This window comes from Camelina sativa, chromosome 2, assembly GCF_030686135.1.
Source record: "Camelina sativa cultivar CO46 ecotype springtype chromosome 2, ASM3068613v1".
Lineage (NCBI taxonomy): Eukaryota > Viridiplantae > Streptophyta > Magnoliopsida > Brassicales > Brassicaceae > Camelina > Camelina sativa.
Window position 1 is genome coordinate 31,096,122 of NC_141881.1, and position 23,887 is coordinate 31,120,008.

Sequence of the window (23,887 nt, forward strand, 5' to 3'; positions counted from 1 at the left end):
CATATATGTTTGTCTTCTTTCAAAACATGCAATGAACTCGTAAATTGTAAAAAACTGACCCTGAGAGAACCAATCAAATCTAATATACAGACAACAGCAGCAGACACAGATGAAAGAGGATAAAGAATCAGAAGAAAAAAAAGAAAGACAAATCTTGTATTTCACAGGATGAAGAAAAAAAGAAACAACTGTCTTCTTCCACCATCATCATCATCATCAAAAGAGCAACACACAAGAAGGCTGAGAAAGATCAATAACTCTAGAGAGTTGACTTCTCTTCTTTTGTAGCAAAGTTTAGCTTGCTGATTTGGAGTGTTTTACAAGCCAATCAATGACTTGATCAATGTTGGTGGAGTTCTTGCAAGATATCATGAAGCAACAGACTTCTCTATCTGTGAGTGACTTGAGTCCCCTGTGCAAAAACAATGGAGAAAACATTATCAGAATCCAAGTAAAGAAGTCAGTCTTTTGTGTGTTTTCGGTTAAAAGGCTTTACATTTCCTCGGTTAAGGCTTCTTTGGATAAAGCTCCAGGCTTGTCGATTTTATTCCCAAGGACTAGAAGAGGGATACCACTAAGCGACGTCTTGCTCAACAAATCATGGAGTTCACTTTTGGAGACACTAAGGTTGTCAGGATCAGCAGCATCAACTACATACCTGAAATCAGAATCAGCAAGAACCAAATTGTGGCAAGAGTCAGGAGTTTTAATCATCTGAAACCTAATTGAGAATAGTAAGATATAAGATGTTTACACAATGGCAGAAACAGAACGACAGTAGCGTTCCCACATGCTGCGGAACCTAGGTTGACCACCAAGATCCCAAAGCTTAATTGTGACACTTCCTTTTGTCACTTTCCTCATGTTGAATCCGACCTAAGAAAGAATAAGAATCCTTTTTACTATTAGTCCAAGAACAAACAAATCTTTTGTGTTACTTTAACAAAACATCATAAGGAGTAATGCAACTCACCGTAGGGATCATGTCTTCACTGTATCCACCAGTCTGAACAAGGAAAGGTAAGAGAGGAAGCCATTAACGAGTGTTTAGAAGATAAATAGAAGAAATGATGGTGGGGAAGTATACTAATACTACTTACTGCAACAACGTTTACAAGTGATGTCTTTCCTGCATTTTGCAATCCTATCAATGAAAGCTCCATTTCTTGCTTGAAGAAAAGGCTGCAAAAAATGTACATTGAACCAATTGAGACTATGCAAATCGGGCAAACGTGAAGTAATCATTCGAGGAAATTTGAGATTTGTCAAACCCTTAGTTGTTGCCCTCACAACTAGTTCCGTAGGAATCTTTATATATTTCATTACTCACACCCCTTGTTAATTTTAGCTCTTTGTGCAGCTATCTTCATTTAACTAAACAACCTATCTATAGATCCCATCCCAGTTGTATTGTCTATACCTAAAACTTGATGATCAAATCTAAACGGTAGCAATAAGCTGAAAAAAGAGAGTAACTTTGTTGAGATTGATGTGATCGTGTATTTGCTATACCTAATGTCGTCGTAGAAACTACGAATCAGAATTAAAATTCAGACGAAACAGTTCTATATGTTTCATTGAACTCAAGTAACAAGAAGAAACAATCCAAATCAAAATCCCACAAACAAAGAAAAAAAATTTGAAGTAGAAGATATTAAAAAAAAAAAAAAAAAAACTGACCTGCGAAGCCAATTGAGAAGAGCATCCCACAAACCCATATTTTTATAAGATTTATCAGAGAGAAGTCGAGTTTCCGACAAAGACAAGAGAGAGAGATTCGTAAGAAACAGAGATCGGTCTGCTAGAAATTCTCCGCCACGGATCTCTTAATGTAATGGGGGAGGGCTAAAAAAGGGAAAAGCTTCCTTCTTCCGCTCTTCGCTGCGGATATTTATTTATCTCATTCCAAGATATATTTTTCCTTTTTGTGAGTTTCTTCTTCCTGTCAAAAAAAAAAAATCGAAAACACGGCAAGAGAGATAGAGCCGGCGAATTAAAAAGTTACAGTGAATCTGAACCGTCAAACAAGTTTTGTGGGTCCTTCAACGTCGTGGGGTTTAACGGTCTAGATTTGATTTACTATTCGTTTTGTAGGGAAACTCAAGCTGTGTGTGACAGAGCGAAAATCATGGAGCCTTAAGCTATATAGTATTTATGTAAATTATATTATTTGATTAGCCAATCAGAATAAAGATTCGATTTGGACAGAGAGAGAAGTTCGGAAGAAGAATTTATTTAAAGATTTTGTCAAGAAAAACATAAGAATTTCACGCCAACCACTCGCGTTTAAGGAGTCGCGTCGTGACGAACCAATGGCATGGCGCTGCAGATTGGAAGCCTCTACTCATACGCCCCGTTTTTGTTAGGTTTCATTATGGACATTTTAGGCCCAATTGTAATAGGCCTTTTATGCATGTTTAAATTTAATTTTAAATTTTGGATGTTAATTAAGTTTAGACTGAGTAATGGCGGGTTGAGCCGGGCCCGTGCAGTAGTGCAACGCATGGGCGACTCGTGAAGGCCCAGATAGCAAGCTATCTTAACGGGCCTTCTCCCTTAAAAAATAGAGTTAATATCGTGTGAGCCGATGGCCCACATATCAGATATTAAACTGATAAGAACAGATACTACACTTGATCTTAGCCAAAAGGCCGAGAAAGGTATGAATTGTTCGGACTCATGGCCGCGTTATTTATACTACTCTTCCTTGCTTCCAACTTTCTCTTGCGAGCGATGTGGGACTTTGTAAAAGAGTGAAACAAAACAAAACTTAACCCTCTTTCTCTTTCAGCGGGTTTTAAATAAGCCGCCCACAATATTTTCAACAAGACCTGGGTTTTTATTTTACCTTGTTTGTAGAGCTTTACCTTGTTTTCAACAATATTTTCAACAAGAACTGTCGTGTTAAGTCAATGACTCAATGTCATCTTAAGGTTTTTTAATAGCCAGCCATGAGACTGTTTTCATAAAAGCGAAGAACATTGAGCTTCTGTAATCTGTATTCTGAGAGAGAGCGGATCTCTTTCAAGTGAGAAAGATGTTTACTTTCAAAAAAGAGCTAATTAATTCGAGCTTCTGGTTTATATAACTTACATACATACACACTTTAGTGATGAAATAAAGTGGTATGGTTTGATCCTTTTCCCCTTTTAATTAAAAAGTAAACAACAACAAAAAAGAGCCGAGTCAAATAAAAATCCAGAGAAAACGGCTCAAGATACGTTACTCAAATCACTCTCCTTTCTTCTATTTAACAAAAAAAAAAAAGAGAGAGAACAAAAAAAAAACAATCTTTTAATTAAGAACAATGTAGCCACAAGCTATCCTTACCTTAGTAAGTAAGCCAAATACTCGAAGAAGAAAGGCAATTTTATAACCAAAAAAATATATCTCATAATAAATCTCTTTGTTTTATTCAAAGAAATCCCCAAAAATAGGACAATAAACAAAGGAACATGATTTTCGATCATCAACTTCAACAACATGACAAAATCAAGAATACTCGGAGTTCTGTCTCAGCTCCTTCTAACGTTCGTTATCTCTCCCATTGTGGCGGTTTCAAGTTTATCGGACGGTGGAGATCATGAGAGGTTTAAGAGTCGACGCGATCCTCTTAACAGCTTTAGTCATTACAACGGAGGCTTCGATGTTCGAAACAAGCACTATTGGGCTGTGAGTCCTCTCTAACCTTCTTTTTGTTTGTCATTAACATTGTATGGTAGTTTTAAGTGTTAATGGAATCTCAGGCTACGGCATTTACGGGATTCCACGGTTACTTCGTCGCCGGATTGTTGATTATTGTCGGCGTATGTTTGGGACTTTACGTAGCTTTCTCCGACAAAAGTAGACGCGTTCCTTCCACGCGCCGTCGATATCTTAACCGTTATTATCTTCCTCTGTTGTTACTTCTCCTCCTCGTCATGCTTCTCTCCATGTAAGCTTTTACATTTTGTTTATATGGAAGTTTTTATGAAAAGGTATAAAATATGTTGGGTTTACAAAACAGGGCAACGACAGGGATAGTGATAGCAGCGAACCAGAGGTCGAAGAACAGAACAGAGGAAATGAAAGAAACCATAGACAAAGCAGGAGAAGATGTTGAGAGAAACATCCGTACAGTTATAGTGTCGTTAACTAAGATACAGTACTTGTTGCTTCCATACGATCAGAATACGACTCATCTTCTCAACGTCACCACCCACCGACTCGGAAAAGGATCTCGCCTTATTCAATCATTCCTTCGTCATAACGGTCGTTCCATTGATCTCGCCATCAAAATCTCGTATGAATATGTGACAATGACTCATATATATATATATATTTTATTAATCTCCTCTGAACTCTGATTGTTCTGCTTTGTTTCTCTAGGTATCTCTCTCATCTAATGATTTCATCCACCAACTTGTTTGTGCTGCTTCTAGCATTTGGTGGGATCATTTAACATTCATTTAAATTGTGAAGATGTTATGGTGATATTGGACTGATCCTAATGGGATATTTTTGGACTTTGTCTTTGTCTCAGTACCTCTATTTCTTCACTGGCACCCTGGATTTATCATGTAAGCAATTCAAACATTGTTCTTATTAAATTCGGTTAACTTTAAATACTAATTCTTCTTCTTCATCTTCGTCCAAAGGGTGATATTCTTGTGTTGGATCATAACAACTCTTTGTTGGGTTCTAACTGGATTTGATTTCTTTATCCACACGTAAGTCAATCAGCCCTATAATCAAAATTCTCCACATGTTTCTAAACCCTAACTCCTCAATTTTCCACTCACGCAGCTTCGCAGAAGACCTTTGTTCAGGTTTCAATGGTTTCATACAAAACCCACAAAACAGCACACTGACTAATCTTTTCCCTTGTATGGATCCACTTCATTCTGACAAAACCCTAAATGAGATAAGCTTGATGATTCACACTTTCATCACCGAGGTATTAATAATGATTGATAGGTAGAAAGAGTCAAGAGTTCTTGTTAATGGTAGAATCTAAATCCTCTGTTTCTTGTTTTATTTTGCTCTCAGCTAAATTCAAAAGTAGCACAGTCAATGCGTTCTAACGCGTTGACTGATCGGAGCAGTACTGTCTCATCGGCGCCTGAATCTGGAATCATATGCGATCCGTTTGTCGGACAACAAATTAACAGCTATACGCCACAAAGTTGCTCCAATGGAGCCATTCCAATCGGCGAATTCCCAAACGTAAGTCTTTTAAATTATACTCATTAGTACCCATGCAGCCCAAGTTAAACTCATGAATCTCTCTGTAAGACATATAAGTGAACATAAAAACTCTTTACGTAGATTCTTTCGAGATTCACATGCCACGACAAAGATCCACCGGAAACTTGCAGAACCACCGGGAAATTCATCCCGGAAGCAGCTTACCTCAAGGTATATGCATACAGCAACTCAGCTCAAGGGATGCTCGACATATTACCTTCTCTTCAAAACCTAACAGAATGCCTTGCCGTAAAAGACACGTTATCGAGCATAGTCTCTAACCAATGTGAACCCTTCAAAGCTTCGATGTATCGCCTATGGGCATCGATCCTTGCTCTGTCTCTAATCATGGTGGTTCTAGTTTTGCTCTTCCTCGCTAAAGCTTTCCAAGAGAAAGGAAAAAGTTTTGCTTGGTTTTCGATTCATCCAACTTCCTCTGCAGATATACGACAAGTGAATATATAGCATACTGATTTTTTTTTGGTCTTTACATTTTTTTTTTTTTTACAAATATCATTGAAAGAATAGAGAGTGTATTAAAAGTGTAAATATGACATTGTATCAAACATTTGTAATAAGTGTGAGTGTGTGACTGAACAAACAACTTGTCTACTACATTCCAATTATTTTAATAACTATTACCAGAATACTATTTACCTTAATAAGTTGTTTGAGAACCTTAAAACAAATGATGAGAGAGAGAGAGAGAGAAGAAAGGTGGAAAACAAATGGGTCAACCACTCAAAGAAGCCACATTTCATGTGCATGACCTATTTAAAAAAAAAAAAAAAAAAAAAGCTTAGACCATTACTTTATGTTAATTACTGTTAGATATTTAGATTAACAAACACTCTCTTTCTTCCTCTCTTCTTAATTTCTATTTTTGGCTGTATTAATTTCCTTTTATAATTTCTTGCTTTCTTGCTTTGTATCAACGTTGTAAAGAAAAAAAAATCAGAAATTGGTATAAAATGACAACGATTTGGATTAGATAACTATTTAAGAACATTGAGAATATAGATAATTGCACTAATTAATTAATAATAATCATCATCACTAGCTCCTTTATATTAATTATAAAATCACCGGGGAAAAAATGCCCCGAGAGAAAGCAAAGACAAGGAAGTAATCAGAGCTGAATCAGAGGAAGAAGAAGAAGAAGGAGACTAGATTGAATCATTAGTCTCGTCTTCGTTCGCACGTCGGAATCACCAAAGACCTTGAAAGATCCGTTTCAACTAGACTTCATTTTTACTCTATTTCTGAATCTCCTCAGCCAAAAAAAAAAAAAAAGATTTCTCGATTCAGCTTCCTAATCTCGCATCTGAGAGAAGTGTTCGGTTTGGTGTTTGCTTTCGGACAAAGCTAAAGAGAGTTGAGAATCTTCGAATAATGTCGGGAAGTGCCGCCGGTCTCCGAGGATTTTCAGGTACGTTTTCCGATGATTTCGCCTCCTACTTTCTCGAATTTGCGGAACTTAGTTTGAATCTGCTTTGTATACTTAAGTTTAAACTTCTGCTCAGCTGGTTTGGGTGTTAGCTTCGGATCTGAATTAGCTAGAATTGAGCTCACCAACTTTGCCAGATTTGCTTTGAATAGCTAAACTAGCTTCGAACATAACGCATCAACACTAATCCATTTCGAAATGCATCAAATCTGTGTTCATATTTTTGCCAACGAACTTCAAGATTCATTCTATCTCTGATAGCTTGATTTTTTCTAGTTTGCTGATTTAGAGTTGATGAGTCTCTTGTGGTTGTCTGAGTTTTGTTGCACTAGATATATATATATATATATATATGTATATGTTTGGATCTACAGAGTGTTGTTGTATATATATGTACAGTGTTTTAGAAGAAGACAGAAAGAGAGAGAGAGAGAGAAATGAGGATAATGAAGAACAACAACAAATACAATAAGAAACCAACATCTTTGCATTGCAATGATGCAGGAGGAGGTTGCAGATATTCATTGCTTACTATTATTATATGGACCGTCGTCGGCTTTTTCCTGGTGGCTCATCTTGTCTCGCTGTACAGCAGAAAAGATAACAACATTCACGAAGACGTTTCTTCTTCTGATCAGTTACAAGTAATGCATCATCAACATCTTCATCTTCATCATCCTGTTGTTCGTGAGCTTGTAAGAGTTGAAGAAGAGATCCTGAGAATGCCACCACCTAGGAAGCGTTCTCCTCGTACTAGTAAACGGAGATCAAGAAAACCAATCCCTCTGGTTGAGGAGTTTCTTGACGACAAGTCACCAATTCGTCATCTTTTCTTTCCCGGTATGAAAACTGCTGCTTTTGGTCCAACCAAGGATATGGGAAACGAGACTTCGTATTACTTCCCCGGTAAAATTTGGATGGACACGGAAGGGAATCCAATTCAAGCCCATGGTGGAGGGATTCTGCTTGACGAGAAATCTAACACATACTATTGGTATGGAGAATATAAAGATGGACCAACTTACCATGCTCATAAGAAAGGACCAGCTAGAGTAAGTTCCACTTTCTTTCACTTTTCCTAACTTTATGGTCCTATTAGCATTTCTCTTGTGGTTAAATTTTGGATCTTGTGTTGTCTCCAGGTGGATATTATAGGGGTTGGTTGTTACTCTTCAAAAGACTTATGGACATGGAAAAATGAAGGCATTGTACTCGGAGCTGAAGAAACAAACAAGACCCATGATTTGCATAAATCCAATGTTCTTGAGCGACCTAAAGTGATCTACAATGAAAAGACAGAAAAGTATGTGATGTGGATGCATATTGACGATGCAAACTACACTAAAGCTTCAGTTGGTGTTGCCATTAGCGATAACCCGGCAGGTCCTTTCGAGTATCTATACAGTAAACGTCCACACGGGTTTGACAGTCGGGATATGACTGTTTTCAAAGACGATGATGGTGTTGCTTACCTAATATATTCGTCTGAAGTCAATAGCGTGCTTCATATAGGACCCTTAACAGAAGATTACCTTGATGTGACGCCGGTTATGAAGAGAGTAATGGTGGGACAACACAGGGAAGCTCCAGCTATCTTTAAGCATCAGAAAGTTTATTATATGGTCACTTCTTGGTGCACTGGCTGGGCACCAAATGAAGCCTTGGCTCATGCGGCTGAATCAATTATGGGTCCATGGGAGAAACTGGGGAATCCATGTATTGGTGGTAACAAAGTTTTCCGGTTAACAACATTCTTTGCGCAGAGCACGTATGTGATTCCCTTACCGGGTGTTCCCGGTGCGTTTATATTCATGGCAGATAGGTGGAACCCGGCTGATTTACGGGACTCGAGATATGTATGGTTACCGTTAGTTATCGGTGGACCTGCTGACCAGCCTTTGGAGTACAGTTTTGGATTCCCAATGTGGTCGAGAGTATCTATCTACTGGCACAGTAAATGGCGGCTGCCTTAAAGTCATACAGATACCCAGATATGTTCTTGTAGATCTCTCTGTGCTGATCATTGTTGTTGATTTAATTTGTAGATTAGGCATTCATATACCAGTGTAAGGATTCTAATTTCTTTTACTGAAGAAGCTTTTGATTACAGCTTCAGCTTTTCAATATAAAAGGTTCAATGTTGTCATACAAATGCTATTGTGATTTGGGCTCTATCAAAACTAGTCAACAGTTTTACAAAATGGCTAGAGACTGTTACCAAATTACCAGCTAGAGAAATCTTTAAACCCTGAGGAGGCTGACGCAGTAGTTTTTCTTTTCTTAGACACACCAATGGTTGAAAGATCAGTGTCTATGGCACCACTAGTCTCTTTTGTGGCTGTACTACTCTTCGCTTTCAAGTATTTCCCGACGCCACCACCACCGGCTCCAGCTTCTGCTGTTCCTGATCCCGGGTTGCTGTACCACGACCCAACCTTTTCCTGATGCACCACAATTGCATATAAAATATATAATTCTATCAGATCAATCGAAAGCAAATTTGAAAAGAAGAGATTTTATTTGGTGGAAGGGATGATACTAACAATGTCTTTGTCTTCGTTCTTCTCTTTCTCAGCTTTCTCTTTTTCCTCTTCTTCAAGCTCCGTGTATGGATTCACGAAAACATTTGCTTCGATTATCTTGATCTCTTCCTGCAGAAATTCCAAAATACAATCTCAGGAGACTAAAACTACTTAAGAACACACTGAGTTAAAAGCTTTTGGAACTTACAAGAGGACGGTCGCTTTCATCGACCGGCACATTCTCCATTGCTGCTAGTGTTGCCAATCCACCAACAACTCCACCAAAAACTGTGTGCTTGTAGTTTAAATGGACTGCAGATTTGTATAAAATGAAAAACTGAGAACCATTTGTGTGAGGACCACTATTAGCCATACTAACTACGCCTCTTCCTGAGTGAAGCAACTTAGAGTTTGGCTCGTCTTTGAATGGCTTTCCCCAAATTGATTCACCTCCTGATCCTGTGCCAGTAGGATCGCCACCTTGAATCATGAAGTTCCTTTGTAGAAGAAAGTTCAAAAGGTCACGTTTATATATTAATTGATACTAACATCATAGAAACTATTACAAAAAAAAAGAAAAACAGATTTCCAAGGCAAATATGTATACCTGATGCTTCTGTGAAAGGGAACTCCGTTGTAGTAACCGCGTTCACAGAGAGTGATGAAATTCTCACATGCTCTCGGAGCTATATCGCAATGGAGCTCAATGTTCAAATCGCCATGTGTTGTGCGAAACTGAACATACCCTTTCTTTGTCGGGTTTTTCTCGACTTCAATTAGTTCAAAATCGTTTCCAGTCACAGGAGTAAATGCAGTGGAAGTGAAAGAACGAGAAGCAGCACCCGACGAATAACGACTCTTCACCTGCAACAAAAGCACCAAACATTTTAACAACGCACACAAAGCTATAAACCGATTGTGTCCCGTACAAGAAACTAACCAGTTTAGTATTAACAGGTGCTCTATCTCCAGCCATATGCATAGCTATCCTTGCTGCTGTTTTATCACTAGAACCAGCTTTAGCTGCATCAGCACTTCTTCCATAAACGGAAGCAGATGCAGCATCCACAACACTGTAGGTCTGCTTCGGTTCTTCTGCTTTAGATTCCTCTTTGATTTTTGATCTCGACTCAAGAATCGCAGCAATAGCAGCGGCTCTTTCATTACGTGCCTTGTTTCCACCACCACCATGTAAAGCAATCTCTTTAGCTTTTTCAGTGCCAAGATCCGCAAGCATATGCTTGATATCTCCAGACACGTTTATATTATAAGCTGGGTCAGAGTTCATCTTTTTCAATTCTGTAAAACACACATGCGAAAGGGAGTTATGACCAACATAAACTAATATGATATATTGCCTGAACCAAATATAAAACTGAATCAAACCTTCATCATCAATCTTGAGGCCATTTTTAACGTGATCAAACTCCACTGTTACTTTACTGTCAACTGCATTAGGATTCTGCAAAACATCACCAAAGAAAAAAAAGTAAATACGCTGTTACCACACCAAATCATTGCAAAGTATCAAGAAAGGAGTCAGTTACCTGAATCGTTATAAGGTCGGCTCTTGTGAATGGTTCTTCAGTTATAAGCTCTTTCCAATTCTTGGTTTTGATATTCAATTCTTTGATTGCCTAAACTCATACAGCAAAACAACAATAAGAATCATTGAAACCAAAAATCACAAGCAAAATGACTCTAAAAAGCATCAAAAGAAAGAAAAAAAAACACAAACCTCGTAGCAGAAAACGTTTCCAGTAGTCTTCACAGCAACAATATGTGTAAATTCAGTAAAGACTTTGTTCAGAACAGGACAATGATACTCTCCTACAATGACACAACACATATATATATCAGCATATCTCAAAGATGAGAATCACAACGAACCCATATAAGTATGAAAACAGAGAGAGAGCAAAGAAGAAACCTTCAGAGTTTTTGTGAAAGATGAGAGGAATCAAATCTTCTCCTTTCAATGGTGCTCCTGTAACTGGATGTTTACCAAATTTCCTAATATAAGGCACTATAGTTCTGCAATTTCAAAAAAACCCCAATTCCCAAAATCAATAAGCTAATAAGAAAAAGTAAAGCTTTAATGCCCAAAGTTCACAATGACGCTAGTACTCACGTTATTTCGAAAACACTCCCGTCGCTAGTACACACAGGATCTTCGAATGGCAAAAACGTAAGCCTGAAATCAGATATTGAAAAATTAGGGATTCAAATCCAAAAAATTGCAAAACGAAATCAGATTTGAGTAAGTGATAGAGTTGGAAAAAAGCAAAACATACGCGCAGCAATAGAAAGGAAGACTCTTGAAAGGAGTACGATTCTCTTTGGATTTAGCGCCTCCCCATTCTGTTGCCCACTCCGTCTTCGTTATGTACATTCGATCTTTGCTGTGCTGTTTCTTCCCCATCTTTTCACCTTCTTCTTCTTCGACTTTGATTTCTTCTCCAACTTTAAACTCGAATAATCCAAACTCGGATCGAGACAACACGAGCTGATAGATTCAAAGTTCGATTCTAGTTAGCTGGGAACCCTAACCGTTACGATTTGAGATCTGAGACTACCGCCCTCGCCACCGCGTCTTGTTTTTTATTATCGAAGACGTTAGTACCAGTCGCCGCCGTAGAACACGAGTAGAATCCGACCCGGATCTAAAAGGCCTGTTTTGTTTCAAATATTAGGCCCAAACCATTGATATTGTTTCTAATATTAGGCCCAAACCATTGACATTGTTGGGTTATTTTGTCCCACATCGAAAGGAAAACATCCTTGATTAGAAGTAACAATTTCTTCTATAAATAAGCTGGTGTCAGAGCTTGATTTTTCAAATTACTTCGAAAATCATAACGATTAGTGATTGAGCTGCCATCATCGAACTTCAGATCTATATAGGCTTTTGTGTTACATATTTCGATCTGAAACTTTTCGTGTCAATTTGGGAGGAAAAAATCAAAGTCGAAGAAGTGAAAAAAAGACGGGGAAGAAACCGCACTTTTTACTATTACATTCAAACAAACAATTAATTAACACGCATTGATACATGAGCGGATGAGCCTATTACAAGGAAAGTACATTATGATCATATAATCCTTAGACGTAATTTTGTGTCAGTATTCTAAGGCGTCTTGAGGTATCCATTTTTGTCCAAGTACGACACAACAATCTCTGCCATTTCAGTCAGTGACGAAGATGAAGAAGAAACACCTTTGTCTCTGTTGTTTTGTATCACTATCTGCAACTCGTAGTTCAAATTTGAGAATCAATTATATCAATTCAAATGACAAAAGAAAAAAAAAGGATAGTTATGAACCTCGCAGTCCAAAGGCGGTTCATATGGATCATCTACTCCTGTGAAGCCTTAAGCATAATCAAAAGGCATATATAAATGAGAGAAGATCAATTCAAACTGTGTGTTAACTTGAAAACATAAGCAGAGAAAAAGCTAAAAACCTTTGATTTTCCCAGCGCGTGCACGTTTGTATAATCCCTTTGGATCTCTAGCTTCACAAACATGGAGTGGAACATCCATGAATACCTGATCAAAAGAAAAACCAAAAGACAGACTTCAATACTCACGGTGTTAAATCTTAGATGTTTGCCTCTTTGCATTTGACATTCATTAACACATCAACAAACCTCAATGAAATCTCCTTCAGGTAACAAAGCACGGCAAGCAGCTCGTTCCCTCCGGTAAGGAGATATCAAACTTGCAATACAGATTACTCCAGCATCTGCAAAAAGTTTGGCAACTTCACCAACTCTTCGAATGTTTTCAGCTCGATCTTCTGCTTTGAAACTAAGATCGCTGTTTAAACCATATCGAACATTGTCACCATCAAGTATATACGAAAGCTTCCCACGATTGTGCAATGCTCGGCTAAGAGCACATGCCAGACTACTTTTCCCTGAACCACTTAAGCCAGTGATCCAAATCACACAACCCTTTTGCTTAATCAAACCTTCCCTGTCGGATTTGGAAACAGGACAATCATGCCAGACAATGTTCTTTTGCTTTCCGTTGATTAGCTTTGTTTCACCTATTAGTTAGTTTTGTTAATCTGAGATTAGATTAATCACTCATCAATTTATCAACAATACGTTCAACTAATCAAGATCTAATCAAATAAGCTTAGACTATGAAAATTTCTAGTCTTGTTGCAAAAAATGACAAAATCTGAAGAAATCTTCAGCATTTGAAATTAGCAAACCATATAAGTAAATTAGCTTAAGTCAGATCCTAAACGTTAAGAACGGATCATAGTGGGAATTATGTGATTCGTACCGGCGCAACCAGAGGAAGGCGATGAAATTGATTCCTCTGTCGCCATGATCGGACGGATGAAACTAAGTCTCCGGTGACTTTTCCCGCGAAACTTCAAACATTTACGACCGGTGGGATCTGAATTCGTGGAGCGTTGAGACAACGATAATCTCATAAACCGGTCAGAATCACCGAACGCCGGAGAAACATAGCAGCTTCTTCCCACACATCTCGTCACCGCCGCAACATCCATATCTCACAACAAGTAAATATTGAATTTTCGGAAAAAACCAATGTATAAATATGGCACCGGCGAGATTCAACGATTGAATTGAACAGACTCAACGGTGGTGACTCTGAATCAAATTTCTCAGATTATATATTTAAAAATAATAATCTAAAATTAATATTTAAATATTGTATCTTAAATAAAATTTGTTGTTTAATTTGGCTTGTGGAAGCTGAGTGGTTAAGCCAAGAATGGGACCCGAGCGTGATGGTATCGGTGGCTTTGTCGGATTCAGCCTTAATCCAATTTGTTTAGATGTTCTCGAATGTGATTTGTCGGGTTTTAATTTATTTATTAGAGACAAAACCTAATACAGTATTAAACAAGTATTAAATGATCAAAAAAATATACTCTCTCCGTTTTAAAATATAGGATGTTTTAAGCAAAGCACGCAGATTAAGAAGACTTTACCTTTAACAAGTTCAACCAATCAGAAACAATACTGCATAATATAAAATACTAAATTAATCTAAAAGTTGCATTAAAATTTGAAAACATCCTATATTATGAAATAACGAACTTCTCTAAAACATCATATATTTTGAAATGGAAGGAGTATATGTTTTGTTTCAAACTTTAATGGATTCTTCTGTGATCTCCCTTATCTATCTCATTACTCATTAGCTAGTTACCATTTCAATCAGCTTTTATCATACACTAACTTTTAATTATATGAAATTGATATGTTTTCACTTATAAATTCAATATCTTAAATTTAATTAGTTATACTACAATATCAAACCCATATGAAAATTTAAGAAAATTTTAGTTATAGTATAATATCTTTTACCCATATGAAAATTCAAGAAAATTATTAACTTTTATAAAAGAATTTATGCATCACATAATATCAAAAGAATTTTAATTTAAAAGTACAAACATTGAAACAATATGAATTAGAATTTATTTTCTATTTTTGCATAGTAGAGATTAGTTCTAATGAATATAAGTTAAAATTATGGTTCATTTTAAGGTATTTATAAGATATCAAACTAACATTATTTTTCAGTCTATTCAAAAATATTTGAAAGAATTATTTAAATGTTTTTAAGGAAAGTAATTGTGAATAAGAGTTAAACAGTGTAATTTTAAAAATAAAAGTATTATTTATTCAAGTTAAGAGAAACACATCAATATTAAAATGGTTGGAAAAAATTACATTAACAACTTTTTTTTATTAATTTAATTTAATGGATGTAAATAAAGACAAAACATTTACATATATTAATTTAATTTAATTTAATTTCATGGATGTATATTCACGATTGTTTGGACGGTTAGTGAATTGCAGTTTTGATAATTGTTTGAAAGGTTTCATTAACCTGATATGAGAGTTTGTTTTTTTTTTTGTTTCTTCAGATACCGGAGAAAAACAAGTGAGTGATGCTCAGGTCAGGGCAAGAATGTGCGCTTGGAGAGACTTTATGGGTTGTTCACAAACATTTCCCTCTATATAATATGATTGCTCTTTTTTCTTAAACAACAAAAATGGGTTCCGTGCATAGCAACGCGAGAACGTCGGAGTTGAACGCTAACGCTTCCATCACTGTGTGGTGGGATGTTGAGAACTGTCAACTTCTTTCTGAAATCGATGCTGAGGAATTCAAATGCTTCTATTAAATTTTTAAAAATCTGGAAGCTTATCAAACGGAAAACAAACTTAATCATACATATAACATGTCACAAACCAATAAAAAATGATTATAATATGACAAGACAATATATATTATAACATGACACAAACCAATAAAAAACGATTATGTACAAAATTATCACAATAACTTAACTCTACAATAAATGATGTGTTCAAACATTCATGTGATCATGTACTTTGTAGAAACAAAAAAGAGTTAGGCAATGTAATGTTAAAAATAAAAATAATAAATGTATTATTTATTCAAAAATAAGAGAAACACAACAATATTCAAATGGTTGGAAAAATTTACATTAACAACTTTTTTTATCAATTTAATTTATGGATGTAAATAAATACAAAAAAGAAAAAAATCCGCACGTGCGGGGGTGTTGGGTTAGTTTATAAATAAAAAACGAATAGCTGCGAACCCTCGTCCAGAAGGTCCCTCTAAGGCCATTTTAATGATTTTAAAAGCCCATATAAAACTTATCAAATCCATCTGACCCAGTATCTTTAAAAACCCTAATTCTCGTTTATGAGACAAAACGGCGGCGTTAAGTGAATTTCAATATCTCTCATATATAAACTGATTCACAAATTTCTTTCTTCACTTCTTCAGCCACACACACAAAAAAACCCTAATCTCTTCATTTGGTTCACAAATCTCCGGCGAAGATGAAGTACAATCCTCGTGTGACCTCTTCTCGCCGGAAGAACAGGAAGGCTCACTTCACAGCTCCTTCAAGCGTGAGACGCGTGCTCATGAGCTCGCCGCTATCCAAAGATCTCCGTCATAAGTACAATGTCAGATCGATGCCGATTCGTAAAGACGACGAGGTGCAAGTTGTTCGTGGGACGTTCAAAGGAAGAGAAGGGAAAGTGATGCAGGTGTATCGCCGCAAGTGGGTGATTCACATCGAGAGAATCACAAGGGAGAAGGTCAACGGAACAACGGTCAACGTCGGTGTCAATGCTTCGAATGTGATGATCACTAAGCTCCGTCTCGACAAGGACAGGAAATCGCTTTTGGAGCGTAAGGCTAATGGACGTGCTGCCGCTGATAAGGAGAAGGGTACCAAGTTTTCGGCTGCTGATGTTATGGAGAACGTAGATTGATATTGAATGAGGTTTCTTTCTCTAGTTTTCTATTTTCATTGAGTTTATATGAATTTTTTTGAATCCATGGATGATTTATATGATTCAGAATTCGAAGTTGATTTTTTTTGTGGTTTTGGTACCAATGTACCATCATTTTGTTCTTATATTTCCTGGCTCTTGTAATTGGATCGTGATTAAAAAATCTGATTTGAGGTTTAAGTTGTGTTTTAAATCGTTATTGATATTCATTTCAATCAATCGTGATTGTATAAGGGAGAATCTTCTTTGCAAACGCGATACCCAATCAGTCAGCAGACCAACTAGTCACGCAATTTGCATTGCATCCGACGCAAAAATTTGGTTTTCTTAAAGAAATGGATTGTACACACCGAAATTGAAATGGGTAAAATCACTGAGTATTCAAGAATACTGCTCAATTAAAACAAAAAAGTCAAGACCAAAACCGAACATATCTGAAAAAGAATTATCCCGTCAAGTTCACTGCGGACCTATTTATTCCAATTAAACGAAACCAAAAAAAGAAGGAAGAAGAAATAAGCAAACACTCTCGGGTCCTGCCGTAGAAGAAATCAACAATGAGAGAGGATAAGAGAAAAGTACGGAGACTCCAGCAGGTCTTCAGTGTGTGAGTGAGTTCTCAAGGCTTAAGAGCAAGAGAGAGACCAAACCTTGGATGCTTTTCTAGAGCCTTTGTGTCAATCTCACTGGAAACAGTCACTAGTGATTTGGGCATGACCTCGTGCTGGAAAAGAGCACCGAGTGTGCCATGGTTGTTGAGCTTAGCTTTCACTGTAGTCGAATGATCAATCGCATACACCCCACCAACCGTTATCGTGTTTTCATTAGTTGAGAATTTCCTGTAAACCTCAGCAACTGTTGCGGTTCTCTTAAATTCATCAAAGTGATGAAGGTAAGATGCTTTGACTGAGTCTCCTTTGTCTCCCCTGCCAAAAAAAAAACTCATATCAGACCCACACAAGACACAGCCTTCCTTAGTGATTGCTTAGATTAAAGATTCGTGGTCTTACAATATCACTGAAAGGCAAGCGTCTGGTTTTGTCACACTGATCCCGGCATTGTACTTAGTGAAGGTTTTGGAAGTTGTGTCATATCCAGCTTCAGCACCAAATGAGATGACTGGCGAACCAAGAGTAGCTGTTATGTCGATAAGTGGGTTTTGTTTCAAAGCTGCAGCAGCAGTAACTGTTGCGTGGTCGTGGAAGTATTGGACCTCGAGCTGTTAATGAGATTCAAAAGTTGAAGGGTTAATTTTCAAACCACTGAGAAGTAAACATCTGTGATTTCATACAGAAAAAGGATTTCAAAAAACCTTGGCAGAATTGTAATCAGGGACTTTGAAGGAGGCGATGGCTTTTGTGGATGGGAGGATCTCAGTGAATGTGACTGTTGTCAAAACCTGCCAAGCAAAAACATACAAACACGGTTAACAGATTGACATTGTTTTAGATGAAAAAGTGTTTGCTGAATCTCCCTACTACTACTACTACTACTCACACTAGAATCAGTGTCGATCTTGACATCAAACAAAGCATTCTTGTACTTGTATTGTGTGGCAACATCAGCAGCATGAACTCCTCCTTTCTTCAGAGCAGTAGAAGTAAGGGCCTAAACAAAAGAACACAGACAAGAAAATAAGGCTCTCCATTAGTGCAATTATACATGGAGATAAGCTGCCTACATTATTAGGCTTTCCAGCAAGATACAAGAGATAATTCTACAGCAAAGCTACACCCACAGAGATACAACAAAGCTATACCAACGTTGACCTCATTTGCACTCATTCTCGAACATATATTTCTCAAACATACTAATTTCATCCAACACTCATCTTGTCACTTACATCCAATTACCCAAGATCTAGTACAGAACGTATGAAATCGATTTTAACAAGTACAAGATCGATAAGACCAAGAACATATACTCATTAAAAGCTGCTAAATGCAAACGACACAGAACAATATCACAGATACACAACGATAGAAAAAGAATATAAACAAACATACTCAGATGAATCTAACGAAAACCTAGGAATACAAAAAACACCAGCACGCCGGATGCATCGATATAACAAAACGTACCACGCCGGAGGCACTGTAAGTGGAAATACTGAATTTCTGATCGGTGTTGTAGTCTCTCGTCAACAGATCTACCAACAAAGGGAAACAAACAAAAAAAACAACGGAATCAGCTTACAAAAATCAACAGAATCACCCAAACCCAAATCAAAAGAATCTGACCATCTTTTCTAGCGTACAAGAAAAGATTCGAAACACCGGAACTTCTAATCAGTGAACAGGCATAAATGCAAGCAACAACTGCGTTGTAATTTCAACCGGAATCGAAACGACGAGAGATTTGATAATAAATAGACGAAAGAAGCGATAAGATGATTTTTACCTTTGGCTTTTTTGCCGATATCGGCGAAGAGTCCTGGACCTTTGCTCATGGTTGATCGGAGATGATGGTATAGATCGTCGAAGATTTGAGAGGAGAAGCGGTGAAGATAGAACAATACGTCTTGTTATTTTTATTTTTTTCTGTGTAGTGGTAGACGAAAATAAATAGTGAAATCATTTACTATAATTACAGCCTGTCACATTCTTTAGTGACAAACCACTCACAATCGTTGATGTGGCATCATAGCATAAGATGCCGGTTAATCGAATCGCTTTTGTTAATGAGGCCTACTAGTACACGGAAGGTCTTGAGTTCGAATCCAGGGCGAGGCCATCTTTATTTTCTAATTCTCTCAAGTTTCTAGAAAGATGTAAATGTTGGGCCTATAGCCTACTGGGTTTGTTAACAAATTAAGACCCATCCAATAAACATGTAAATGTTGGGCTTCGAGACTAATGGGCTTGTCATCAAATTACGGCCCATCCAAAGTGACTATTGAACCCTATACTAATCACAAAATCGTGAAGGTTTGGGGATCTGATTACGCCGATTGCATCATCTAAAAACAATGGCGACGAACAAAATCGTTCGTTTGATCGCACCAAGCGGATCCGTCTCCTCTAGATTCATGGAGCCAGTGTCACGTTTTTTTAGCTCCGGTACTCCTCCTCCTCCACCGCAAGCTCAATCTCAGACTCCGAATCAGGATAACGTGAAGCCAGATCAGAATCTTCAAGAGAAGGAAGAGGAAGAAGAAGAAGAAGAAGAAGGAGGAGGTGAGGAGTTTATGAACAAAGATACTGGTGAGATCGGAGGACCTAGAGGTCCTGAACCGACTCGGTACGGCGACTGGGAACAACGTGGTCGATGCTCTGATTTCTGAGGCGATCCTTATAAAATAGTAGGTTGGTTCTTGGAAAAATTTGGGGAACAAATTCGTTTGATATATATGTGTTTATGTAATTGCAAATAAGGGAGAAGAGTGAAGAAGAAACTTTAGTTTAAGTTCAAATTCTTAATATTCTTCTATGTTCGTTTCGTTGTGTGCTTTCATTTCATGTTTGCCTTGCTTAGGGTTTATATATTTGAATACAAAAGAAACTCTTCTATACTTAAAGAAGTTTTTAATTTCTTATATATCGTCTCTACTCTATCTAGCTAGTTCCTGTTTGATTCGAATTTTACTTTTATAATTCCGTATACAGTTAGAAAAACTCCATTTACAGTTCAATTAACAATTCTATCGTATTACTTCTAAGATATGTTCCACAACTCCAACTCTATAATGACTTAAGACTACAGTGATTCACTGCAGCATAAAAAAATTATGTTCAATTTGAGAGAAAAAGAATCAGTTTTTATTTTTGTCGGCACACTGAGTTTCTAGAAGCGCTGCTACAACATTAACTATTTGATTTGATATTTTGCTAATAAGTAATTTACTTAAATAAATTGTTAGACAAAATTAAATTGTCATACTGATCAAAAGACTAAAATAAAGTACCAGAAATATGATCAAATATCTTACTTCTTTTTTTTTTTTTTTTATGTGTGCAAGGAATCAAATATCTTTCTTTCTTTTGGATGACCTATAGAAGCAAGGAAACGTGTCACTAAAATGAAACACACAAAAAAAATTGGTAACAATCAAAATTCATGATAAGAAATACTGAAATAGTATCAAAAGACCAAATAAAATATTTATGACGCGATCATCCTCCGGACCACAATAAATATTGTACAGTATATACAAATATACAATGTACTACTAATAGCCTACAATGCACGAATTCATTACTAGTGAACATATTGAAAATGAAAAGTATCTGAAAATAATATACCTCTTTTAGATAGCAGACAAAAAATGTTGTGGTTTAAAATTAAGACTTACTATTTTGTTCACAAAATTAAGACTAATCCTAAACTTATCTTCTTCTTAATTTTTTTTTGGTAACAATAATCTAAACTTATCTTGTAAACAAGAAAAAAAGATAATACTAGTAATAAATACGAGATTACAAATATATAAAAAAAAAAAAAAAACGAAGACAGCTAAAAAAATGAGCTGTGAAACACCGAACAAGAACAAAATAAAGGACAAAACCCGATCTGTTTTTGTACGGCTCTTAAATTTCATGCAGAGGAGGAGGAGTCGTGTTTGAATTTGATTAATAAAACCCACTTGACGACGTCTAGAAAAAGCCGGTAAGGCGCGTGGATTCTCAGCCGTCCGTTTCGTAACCGTAGGCTCCACGCGCCTCTTCGTAATTTTTTCTTTTCCCCGCAAGGTGGTTTTTTTTTGTCTTTGCCTGCCGTGCGTGAAATTGAAATGATGATGAAGAAGAAGGAAGCAAAATAATATCTTTTAAATTATTATTGAACGCGAAAGTAAAATATCCTATTCCAAGCTTTGGATTTGTTTCTTTTTACGAAAAGATTTGTCGCCTTCTTTAATTTGTTGTCTTTGTGAGTTTAGTGTGTGTGTGTGTGTTTATATAATGAGAAGAGATCTCTCATCTCTCTCTCTCTCTCTCAAGAAGCTTCTCTCTATTAATACAGAGCTTCTTCGCCTGCTGCTCTTTTCTTGATAAAGGAGGAGACTTTATCGAAACTGAGCTCATTCCCATTGATAAGGTATGTTCGATTGATCCTGTTTCTTTCATTTTTCTATCGATTTTGGATTTGTGTTGTTTGTGAGGAACAGAACATTTCAGATTTGTGATAATGTATAGAGATTTGTTCTTGTTCTGTTCTCTGTTTTCAATTCCTGATCAATAAAATGAGAGATCTGGTTCTTCCTTTGGAAATCTATGAAAACGTATTTTTTGAGTAAGAATAAGATATGATGTGGAATTTGTATCGTATTAACGAATCAAAGACATGATTTTTGGATTTCATTTTTGCATATTTGGAGTGAAAGCAAGATCTTGTCTTTTAGCTTTTAAGCAAATATTTCATTTTGATTGATGCAGGAAAGAGAAGATAGGCTCAAAAAAAAAAAAACCAAGAGAATGGTGACTGATCTTCATCAATCTTCTGTGCCTTTTCCTCCACCTCTTCCATTAAAATCTGATGGACACAAGAGAACATACGGCGCACCAGGACTAGGGAATAGCTGCGTTTCGACGGCTACAAGAGATATGTGGGATCGTCTTTTCAACGATGGATATAAAGCTGACGTTGTGATATACACAGATAGTGGCAACGTCATCTATGCTCATGCCAACATCATTGTAAGCTCTCTCCTTTTAACACTTCTTTCAAAACTGTTGATCAATAGTGTGTACTTAGCTAGGCCTAGGCAAGTAAAGTCTTGGTTTTGAGATTGTTCCTAATCCCATAAATCTCTATACTTGGTTTATATTGATAGTTTGTTTGTGACTTGGTTGTTGAATTTACAGGGAAATGCTTCCACTGTGATCAAAGGCATGTTGAAGCAAGCCAAAAGACATGGCAAGTGGCATACAATTTCAATCCGTGGTGTCCCTCATGATGCTGTGCGAGTTTTCATCCGTTTCCTCTACTCTTCTTGGTATATAACTCATTGCCTTTATACTTATTTGCTCTGCCTTTTTTTAACAATTGTCTTATCGTAGTACTGATTAGACTTACCTTTCTTGGTTGTAGCTATGAGAAAGAAGAAATGAATGAGTTTATCATGCATTTGCTACTACTGTCGCACGCGTATGTGGTTCCTCAACTGAAACGGGTCTGTGAATGGCATCTAGAACATGGTTTGCTTAATACTGAGAACGTGGTTGATGTGTTCCAGCTTGCGCTGCTGTGTGATTTCCCTCGGCTGAGCGTCATATCTCACCGTATGATCGTGAAACACTTTAAGGAGCTTTCTGCGACAGATGCATGGACAGCTATGAAGAAAAGCCATCCGTTTCTTGAGAAAGAAGTTAGAGACTCAGTGATCCTCAAAGAAAATGTAAGTACAGTTCTGTTCTCAACAAACCTATTCCCCCCTCTATATATAATATATTCAACAAATGTCTGAATCTTTGAATATGTTTATATAAACGCAGATGCGGAAAGAGAAGATCAGAAAACGCAATGATCAGCGGATGTATTCGCAGCTATATGAAGCGATGGAAGCTCTTGTTCATATATGTAGAGATGGATGTAAAACGATAGGACCACACGATAAAGATTTCAAACCGCACCACGCACCGTGTGATTATGAAGCTTGCAAGGGATTAGAATCACTCATCAGGCATTTTGCAGGCTGTAAGCTTAAGGTTCCAGGAGGTTGCGTGCATTGCAAGAGAATGTGGCAACTCCTTGAATTGCACTCACGTCTCTGCGCAGATTCTGATCGATGTCGAGTCCCTCTATGCAGGTAAATAACCCAACTTACAAAAAATGTCTACCTTAGTCTTTAGAACTGTTCAAAATCAGGGGTCTTATGTCTGATTTTTTTGTTGGGAACAGAAACTTGAAAGAAAAGATGGAGAAACAGAGCAAGAAAGATGAAAGAAGATGGAAACTTCTGGTGAAGAATGTATTGGGGAGTAAGAAAATCGGAGGGTCTCCTTACTTTTTACCGGTGACCAGCGGTTAAAAATCCTCATCTCAAGGTTTCACCATCTTCGACAATCTCAAGAAGGGCGAGTATTAAGCGTTTCTTGTGATCCCCTCCTACCCTAAGAACAACAAGTGTACCATAATAAAATTGAACCAATGGAATTATGGAATAATAACACACAGATTTTGTCAGCTAAGGGTCAAAGACTCAAAAATATCTGTAAACCGGATTTGATCCGGTTTAACAATGGTTTTGTTCTTTTAATTACTCAGTGGCAAAATTGGTAAATAAGCTGAGGCATCAAAACAACACAGGAGAAGAAGAATCAAAGAATCTACCAAAAAAATTATATAGGACCCAACTTGTTTTGTTATTTTTAATAACTCCAAAAATGGAAAAGAGAAACGAAAAGATCGTGGTGGGAAA

At 37.0% G+C, this 23,887-nt stretch overlaps 9 protein-coding genes and 1 non-coding gene across 13 annotated transcripts; 5 read left to right on the top strand and 5 right to left on the bottom strand.

The window, feature by feature from the left end:
- Positions 1 to 44: 44 nt before the first annotated feature.
- On the bottom strand, positions 45 to 2,260 carry LOC104744505 (ADP-ribosylation factor-like protein 8b). Its single transcript, XM_010465572.3, has 6 exons — positions 1,681 to 2,260; positions 1,101 to 1,182; positions 974 to 1,006; positions 755 to 876; positions 497 to 658; positions 45 to 412 (listed from the first exon to the last, which is right to left on the bottom strand). The coding sequence occupies exons 1-6, from the start codon at positions 1,716 to 1,718 to the stop codon at positions 295 to 297; spliced, it is 555 nt and encodes a 184-aa protein (XP_010463874.1). The 5' UTR covers positions 1,719 to 2,260; the 3' UTR covers positions 45 to 294.
- A 208-nt stretch (positions 2,261 to 2,468) lies between these two features.
- Positions 2,469 to 2,664, bottom strand: LOC147949373 (U2 spliceosomal RNA). Its single transcript, XR_015585778.1, has one exon. It is a non-coding gene; the product is annotated as a U2 spliceosomal RNA (small nuclear RNA).
- Positions 2,665 to 3,344: 680 nt separating this feature from the next.
- Positions 3,345 to 5,884, top strand: LOC104744534 (uncharacterized). The gene is made up of 9 exons (XM_010465606.2): positions 3,345 to 3,672; positions 3,747 to 3,934; positions 4,007 to 4,282; positions 4,369 to 4,427; positions 4,523 to 4,559; positions 4,638 to 4,709; positions 4,786 to 4,936; positions 5,029 to 5,205; positions 5,308 to 5,884. The coding sequence occupies exons 1-9, from the start codon at positions 3,484 to 3,486 to the stop codon at positions 5,689 to 5,691; spliced, it is 1,533 nt and encodes a 510-aa protein (XP_010463908.1). The 5' UTR covers positions 3,345 to 3,483; the 3' UTR covers positions 5,692 to 5,884.
- A 339-nt stretch (positions 5,885 to 6,223) lies between these two features.
- Positions 6,224 to 8,825, top strand: LOC104744555 (uncharacterized). Of its 2 annotated transcripts, none has more exons than XM_010465637.3 (3): positions 6,224 to 6,655; positions 7,178 to 7,725; positions 7,816 to 8,825. In XM_010465637.3, the coding sequence occupies exons 1-3, from the start codon at positions 6,619 to 6,621 to the stop codon at positions 8,644 to 8,646; spliced, it is 1,416 nt and encodes a 471-aa protein (XP_010463939.1). In that variant the 5' UTR covers positions 6,224 to 6,618; the 3' UTR covers positions 8,647 to 8,825. The 2 variants fall into 2 exon arrangements, with proteins under 2 accessions (XP_010463939.1, XP_010463931.1); XM_010465629.3 differs by having other exon boundaries at positions 6,228 to 6,655; positions 7,073 to 7,725.
- Positions 8,753 to 11,886, bottom strand: LOC104744545 (peptidyl-prolyl cis-trans isomerase CYP65). Its single transcript, XM_010465617.2, has 11 exons — positions 11,490 to 11,886; positions 11,327 to 11,389; positions 11,126 to 11,229; positions 10,934 to 11,025; positions 10,743 to 10,832; positions 10,582 to 10,657; positions 10,136 to 10,494; positions 9,803 to 10,059; positions 9,404 to 9,692; positions 9,217 to 9,324; positions 8,753 to 9,114 (listed from the first exon to the last, which is right to left on the bottom strand). The coding sequence occupies exons 1-11, from the start codon at positions 11,615 to 11,617 to the stop codon at positions 8,896 to 8,898; spliced, it is 1,785 nt and encodes a 594-aa protein (XP_010463919.2). The 5' UTR covers positions 11,618 to 11,886; the 3' UTR covers positions 8,753 to 8,895.
- Positions 11,887 to 12,171: 285 nt separating this feature from the next.
- Positions 12,172 to 13,936, bottom strand: LOC104744570 (adenylyl-sulfate kinase 4, chloroplastic). The gene is made up of 5 exons (XM_010465648.2): positions 13,490 to 13,936; positions 12,844 to 13,244; positions 12,658 to 12,742; positions 12,518 to 12,564; positions 12,172 to 12,439 (listed from the first exon to the last, which is right to left on the bottom strand). Exons 1-5 carry the CDS (start codon positions 13,719 to 13,721, stop codon positions 12,323 to 12,325), a joined length of 882 nt encoding a protein of 293 aa, XP_010463950.1. The 5' UTR covers positions 13,722 to 13,936; the 3' UTR covers positions 12,172 to 12,322.
- A 1,956-nt stretch (positions 13,937 to 15,892) lies between these two features.
- LOC104744580 (large ribosomal subunit protein uL24y) lies at positions 15,893 to 16,723 on the top strand. The gene has a single exon (XM_010465659.3). The coding sequence runs from the start codon at positions 16,069 to 16,071 to the stop codon at positions 16,507 to 16,509; it is 441 nt and encodes a 146-aa protein (XP_010463961.1). The 5' UTR covers positions 15,893 to 16,068; the 3' UTR covers positions 16,510 to 16,723.
- A 162-nt stretch (positions 16,724 to 16,885) lies between these two features.
- On the bottom strand, positions 16,886 to 19,367 carry LOC104744591 (mitochondrial outer membrane protein porin 2). Its single transcript, XM_010465670.3, has 6 exons — positions 18,931 to 19,367; positions 18,612 to 18,679; positions 18,028 to 18,138; positions 17,843 to 17,929; positions 17,541 to 17,749; positions 16,886 to 17,456 (listed from the first exon to the last, which is right to left on the bottom strand). Exons 1-6 carry the CDS (start codon positions 18,977 to 18,979, stop codon positions 17,150 to 17,152), a joined length of 831 nt encoding a protein of 276 aa, XP_010463972.1. The 5' UTR covers positions 18,980 to 19,367; the 3' UTR covers positions 16,886 to 17,149.
- Positions 19,368 to 19,498: 131 nt separating this feature from the next.
- LOC104744602 (uncharacterized) lies at positions 19,499 to 20,065 on the top strand. The gene has a single exon (XM_010465680.3). The coding sequence runs from the start codon at positions 19,499 to 19,501 to the stop codon at positions 19,811 to 19,813; it is 315 nt and encodes a 104-aa protein (XP_010463982.2). The 3' UTR covers positions 19,814 to 20,065.
- Positions 20,066 to 20,969: 904 nt separating this feature from the next.
- On the top strand, positions 20,970 to 23,652 carry LOC104744613 (BTB/POZ and TAZ domain-containing protein 4). 3 transcript variants are annotated; one of them, XR_015572529.1, is made up of 7 exons: positions 20,978 to 21,564; positions 21,903 to 22,163; positions 22,332 to 22,462; positions 22,558 to 22,614; positions 22,703 to 22,864; positions 22,962 to 23,275; positions 23,368 to 23,652. XR_015572529.1 is itself a non-coding variant. In XM_087475547.1 (7 exons), exons 5-7 carry the CDS (start codon positions 22,751 to 22,753, stop codon positions 23,495 to 23,497), a joined length of 558 nt encoding a protein of 185 aa, XP_087331673.1. In that variant the 5' UTR covers positions 21,453 to 21,564; positions 21,903 to 22,163; positions 22,332 to 22,462; positions 22,558 to 22,614; positions 22,703 to 22,750; the 3' UTR covers positions 23,498 to 23,652. The 3 variants fall into 3 exon arrangements, 2 of the variants coding, with proteins under 2 accessions (XP_010463989.1, XP_087331673.1); XM_087475547.1 differs by having other exon boundaries at positions 21,453 to 21,564; XM_010465687.3 differs by having other exon boundaries at positions 20,970 to 21,564; positions 22,558 to 22,864.
- The last annotated feature ends 235 nt before the right edge of the window (positions 23,653 to 23,887 follow it).